This window comes from Malus sylvestris, chromosome 13 (assembly GCF_916048215.2).
Source record: "Malus sylvestris chromosome 13, drMalSylv7.2, whole genome shotgun sequence".
NCBI classification, from domain to species: domain Eukaryota; kingdom Viridiplantae; phylum Streptophyta; class Magnoliopsida; order Rosales; family Rosaceae; genus Malus; species Malus sylvestris.
In genome coordinates, this window is record NC_062272.1 from 2,743,908 (window position 1) to 2,750,350 (window position 6,443).

The window sequence follows — 6,443 nt, forward strand, 5'->3', positions numbered from 1 at the left end:
CTTTTTCCTCTTTGAGAATATATTACCCACGACATAGAAGAAAATAGTGGGAATTGCAAGTTTTGTTCCTTTTGGTTGTACCACACTATTGGAGTAGTCAAAGTACCACAATGCTTCTACAAAACTCCTATATGATGTGGGATCGGGCAATTGCCTTCCCTCAGTTGTGAGCACTTGATTGTGTGGCTTACTAGATGTGGAACAAGGCTTGCAAGTATCCATACCTTCCTTATGTATGAGATCTTTACCATACTTAGCTTGATTCATAAAGATATCACCCTTTTTTTGTTAGGTTTCAAATCTGATTTACAACTACTACTTAGTACTACAGTTTAATAGTATTCTTCTTCACTTGTAAATGAGATGTCTTAGGTTTGATTATCGCCAAAAATGAATTTGAACCACATTATTGCTAGTCCATTGTGAGGCTTTGCTTGCTCCCTCATCCTTTTAGTATAAATAATATCGTTTGTCTAAAAAAAAAAAAAATTGACTAACCACTAGTTTTATTTCATTCTAATCATTTACCAATGCATCAAATGTTAGAGTTTGGTAGAGCTGAGAAGCTATCTTAATTGAATATTGCATGATTTTTAAATGTGAATAATCAATTTTTTTTTTACTTACAAATTATAATCTGACATGTTTGTGGAAATAACTCAATTAAATCACAAATACATAATTTCATATATGTTTTGTGTAGACAAGGTCGTTTGTCAAAAAAATAATGACTGACTACTAGTTTCATTTCAATCCAATCATTTACCAATGCATCAAATGTTAGAGTTCGGTAGAATCGAGAAACTATTTTAATTGAATATTGTGTGACTTCTGAAATGTAAAGAATCATTTTTCTTTACTTGCAGATTATAATCTGACATGTTTGTGGAAAGAACTCAATTAAATCACAAATAAAAAAATTCATATACGTTTATCAAATTGTGATTTGATCTTGTTTACGACGAGGAATGTATCATTATATATAATAATGAGCCAAGTATTTTCCATTTCAATTGTTACGATAGACGGAAAACAAAATAGACAGTGAGCTGGTTTCCTCTCCGGTATTTGATTTAGATTGTTGTATCATTTTCTCAAAAGCCGGCCCAATTCAAAATCAGTGGAAAAGGACCCGTGACCACCAAATGATCAACATTTTACAGATTTAAAATTAGTAAAAATATGACTATTGAAGGATACTTGGATTTCACGTTTCAATTTTTTAATTTTTTTTTGGTGCAATTCAAAACTTTGAACGCTTCAATTCAATGGCAACTACGTTATGAGTTTATACTAAACTCCAAATAAAATCACTAGTCAATAAAAAAAACATTGACGGGCTTCATTGACTTAGCATTCTTTTGGGCCAAACTTGGACTTATACATGGTACGGCCCATAACCTTAGGCCATCTCCATCCGATTCGACCAAAGGGTCATAAGACTAAAAATAATCCGTTTTGACATGAAAACCGTCTCCAACCGAGGGCTAGGCCAAGGGGCTCGTGATCCCCACCCGGCCAAAAATAGGAGAATTGGCCAAAGGGTTGGCCAAGAGCAACCAGCCCGCTAGCCCTATAGCACATCCCTCTAGCGCCAGAATGTCAAGCTTGACATTTTGCCAACCCTCAAACTCAGCCCATTTGAATGCCAACGGCGCCAACTAGCAACGTCTAACTGACGTTAGATTACTGTTGGAATTTATTTATTTATTTTTTTGACGAAATTTTTTCCTATAAATACCTTCCTACATCATTCCTCACATACTTCTCATCATTCCATACTACCTTACCTCATTTTATTTCAATTCTTCACATTCTATTCTCTTACCTCTTCCAATAATCTTTCCTTTAATTTTTTTCAATAATTTTCAAATGGTCACACCGGCAATGAAATGAAGGGTTTGGACCCGAAAAGAAGATGAAATATTTCAGGGCTTATAGATGGGTCTCAGAAGATAGTGTCAAGGGTAGTTCTTAAACGAGTGAAGGTGTTTGGAGGTGTGTGAATTCTACCCCAATATCTAGTCAATTTATTAACATTGGAAGCTGAAAATAAGAAGTGCCAAGTAAATAAGAATCTTATCTAAAATTTGCACAACCAATTATATCTCGACACGTGGCACTCGAAATCCTATCCGAAAAATGATTGAGATTATATAAAGATAAGAAATCCAGAGATTTATTTATTTGGCGACAAGTGACACTCAAATATGTCTGAAAACCTTATTTTAATATGGTAGTTTAATTTAAGGAACCATATTAATTCAATTAAAATAATCAATTATGTTTGACCTATGGTCAATTGGCCCCTCGGTTGGAGATAGTTTTTTGTCAAAGGGCAATGTTTGGCCTATGGTCTTTCGGTCCCCTTGGTTAGAGATAATATATAATATGGTATTGCACTGTTCATTAAAATAATTTCTTGCAAGGTTAGGCCATCTCCAACCGAGGGCTGGCCATAGGGCTTGTTTTAGCCCTCTGGCCCTCCAAGATTTTCCAAGATATTAATATTTTAATGAACAGTACATGACCATATTTGCCTCCGTCTCCAACCGAGGGCCAGAATGCTCGTTATAGCCCTGTCACAAAAAATCGTCTCCAACTGAGGGCCAAAGGGTCATAGGGCCAAATATAATTTATTATTTAAAAACTACAATTTAAATAATAAATTATGTAAAATTTTGTAAAATAGAAGTTATATGAAAAAAAATATGAACCAAATTTTGTAAAATATAAGTTTGAAAATTATCGAAAAAATTGAAGGATAGATTTTTGAAAAAGGAAAGAAAATATGAGAATTGAAATGGTGTAGGAATGGTGAAAATTTTGTGAGGAATGTTTAATGAATGGTTTAGGTATTTATAGGAAAAAAATAGAATTTTTTTTTTAAAAAAAAAGGCCCAATAAACCTATATATATATATATTTGAATCCAACGGTAACCGGCGCCAGCCGTTGGATTCAAATTTGTTCATACTATTCGTGTCGGTTATAACCGACACTATTTGCAATTCAAATACTATTAGTGTCGGTTATAACCGACACAAATAGTAATTAATAATATTCTGCTAGCCGTTACACTTATTCCTGTCGGTTATAACCGACAGAAATAACAAAACATTAAAAAAAAAAAAAGTCAGCCCTCTAGCCCTCTCCGATCCCGTGGGGCCTTCCCAGATTCCAGAACCCTCTGGCCTAGTCCTCGGTTGGAGATGGTTTTATGACTATTTTTGGCCCTCTGGACCTCTGGCCCCTTTCGATTGAAGATGGCCTTATAGGGCTAAAACGAGCCTTTTGACCCTGCTTCGGTTGGAAATTACTTAATTTCTTTTATGTCAACGTCCAAGCCCAGCTGCCCAAACCATTTTCTGAGATATTTTTTTTGTACATGAGTGGTTGAACATGAACTGTAAAGTTGGGTCACAACCGCAGATTCCCCAAGTGTTGTTTGCTGTCAAAGACAAGTCTAGTAGGAAGGTAACCGTTATATCTGCAACTTACCCAGATCAGTGTATGTTAAGCTTCACAGTTTTTTTCGGTTGGCAACGAAGCATAAGTCCGAAAGAAAACAAAAAAAATACATGAGAATATCACGTTTGTTCACAAAAATCCAGTTATATCTGCAACTAGCAAACAATAACGAAAAAAACCAACAAAAATAAAATAAAATAAAATAAAAAGCACCTTGGGGATCCTAAATAAAAGTTAACTAAAAAATGAAAATAACATGGACAGACAACTGAACATGGTCAAAGCATAAAACCCATGATTTCCTTACTAACATTGGTTGGGGGAGAACCCGACCACGGAATTCACTAGATCGAAACCGACACGTGTCCCTTGCTGTTGGACATTCCCAATGATTGACAGCGAAGAGGGCGTGGGCGCGAACGCAAAGCAAAACGTCCCGTCCGAGTCAACCGGTATCAGGAAATTTTTGGCCGGTAACGGTAACACTTTCCCATCGGCGAAGTGAAACGACACCGTTGGAACCTCCACGCTCTTCCTCGATGACAAGTCGTAACACGCGTCGAATAACGCTGCCCCTTTCGTAACTGGCAAGTCCTTAGTGCCTTTCATGAACGCGTCGCGAAGCACGTTGTATGTGTCCGTCTGCAGTCGAGTCACCGCCGTGCCGGAGTCGATGATGATTCCGCCGTTTCCGCTCCCGTCTATCTGGAAAGCGGACACGGGAATCGGGAGCAATGAGCCACCGACGCTGAGTCCGGTCACACCGAGATAGTAAAACGTGTCCAGCTGAGAGTTGCGGCGTAACGGAGCCGTAACGGCGTTGGGACGGAGCGGCGAGTTGAAATCGAGAGTCGATGCCGAGTCGGAGTCGCGGTCCACGAGGCAGTAGGAAAATGACGTGGCATTGAGCTGGGATGGAAACGAGAGTGAGCCGCCGCCGAGTCCGAGAAGCCCAGCCGCTCCGATGAACAAGCCCTCGTTGGTGTGGCCACAGCCGATGGCAATCTCCTTCGCCGAAGCCCCGCCTATGCTGATTGTCTCCGTCACAAAGTCGCCGACAGTGTACGAGCCGTCGCCGTACGCCACCTCGTAGAGACACGTGCCGTTCCGACACTCAAACACATCGAGGGATTTGCATTGTTGGGATTCGCACGAGAGCGGCGAGAAGGAAGTCGAGGAAGCCGGCTCGAATATAGGGTCGGCTTGCTGGTAGCAATCGGCGCAGGGTGCGCACTGCACCCAGCTGATGTCACTCCCGGTGTCAAGCACCACGTAGGCCTGACTCGGCGGTTTTCCGATCCCGACTCGGGAGAAGTACTCGCCGCTACCCTGACTCGTCCCGGAAATAATGGGGCCCTCAAAACCATCCGCATCGAGCTGTAACCCGCTGCCGGTTTCCACGGGTTTAAGGTCCGACGTGGCAACACCTCTAACGGCCAGATCCAACCGAGTGGTGAGAGATCTGACTCGGGCCGAGTCGCGCTCGAGTCGAGCCAAAGTGAGGGACTTGTAGTCGCTGTGAGAAGGCGCGTGGAGTGAAATTCGGGAGTGTAACGGTATAGAAAGCGAGCTATGGTCTTGCTGGTACAATGCCTGTGCCGTTCTACTTGTATCCTCCGCCGACAGAGCTCTTAGCGTCGTCTGAATCGAAGCGGCGACGTCGAGCACCGTCGTTTTGGAGGTCGACGGCGAGCTCCGGGAGTGGGCAACTTGGGAATGACAGTGAAAGAGGAAAGCAAAGAGAATGCAGGAGAGGAAACCCATTCCGGCCATTGAGGTGTGTTCTGGGGAGAGAGTGGGAATCCAATGCTGTTATATAAGAGGGAGAAAAGTGGGGATAAATTACTACGGGAATTCACGTAAAGGACATTGGAAGAAAACAAAGGCAGATTTGTGGGGTGGAGAGCGGAGGAGGAGGAGAGTTTGTGGATTGAATTTCACTATCAGGCTTTGTAATATTAATTGCAAAGGAGTTTTTGTTTAGGGTTTCACTATCTTTGCATGATGCTATTAGAATTGTAGTATATGTATTGGCACGAATTGTATGTAAATTTGGCATCATTTCTAATTTAACGTTTAGACCGATTTCATCACTTGAACATTAAACGGTGCAGTTTAATTAGATTGAAGCTAAAACAAGTGAATAATTACAATATTATGTTAACGGATCCCCTTGTGAACATAGACGACATTTTATGTTACAGATGAAAAATGATTTACACATACTCATTTAGACTTAATAATAGTAAACTTAAGAAAAAAATGGTTCCATAAGGAGTTCAGTTTGGTTTGGGTTCCATTATCTTTGCATGTGTGTATTTTTCTTTGGGATTTGTGATTTGCTAAAAAGATAGAGAGGAGCTTAAGGTTAAAAATCTTAATTAAATTGCACTCAAAGGATTAGGTGGTGTTTATATTGGGACTATGGGGATATGCGTCATTGTGGTTATATATAGTGCTTTCTATATCTAACTACTCTTTTTTGACCAATTTAGAGACGAATAACTGATCATCTTTGTGAGGATCCTAAGGATTCTTAACTTGTGTCTGTTTATCGTACATCGTGCAGCCAGTTTTCATCCGATACTATTTATATTTAATTAAATAAAAATATTTAAAATAATTTATAATCACACGATATACGATGAAATAATATGATTTGAGGATCCCTATGATCCTCACAAAGAGGATCCAAAGATGATCTTCATTCTTTAGAGACTAAACTAATTGAGCAACGCTACGAAGATTAAATTTTTTTTAACTAAATTTGTAAACTAAATTATGTGGTTGTAGATAATTGGATTATTAATTATGATCGGTTAACGTACTTGTTTTTTATTAGTGACACACTCTTTTGATTTGGAATTTGGTTTAAAAAATTTAATCTCCCTAGCATTACTCATGAGGCAGATTGTTTACCCTCCTGTTTGGGTGCCCTTCCCATTCCCTCCTATTTGTGCGGTCACTATTAAG

General features: G+C 39.6%; 1 protein-coding gene across 1 annotated transcript; it reads right to left on the minus strand.

Annotated features, from left to right (window-relative positions):
• Window positions 1–3,594: 3,594 nt before the first annotated feature.
• On the minus strand, window positions 3,595–5,515 carry LOC126594829 (protein ASPARTIC PROTEASE IN GUARD CELL 1). Its single transcript, XM_050261083.1, has one exon. The coding sequence runs from the start codon at window positions 5,241–5,243 to the stop codon at window positions 3,777–3,779; it is 1,467 nt and encodes a 488-aa protein (XP_050117040.1). The 5' UTR covers window positions 5,244–5,515; the 3' UTR covers window positions 3,595–3,776.
• Window positions 5,516–6,443: the final 928 nt, after the last annotated feature.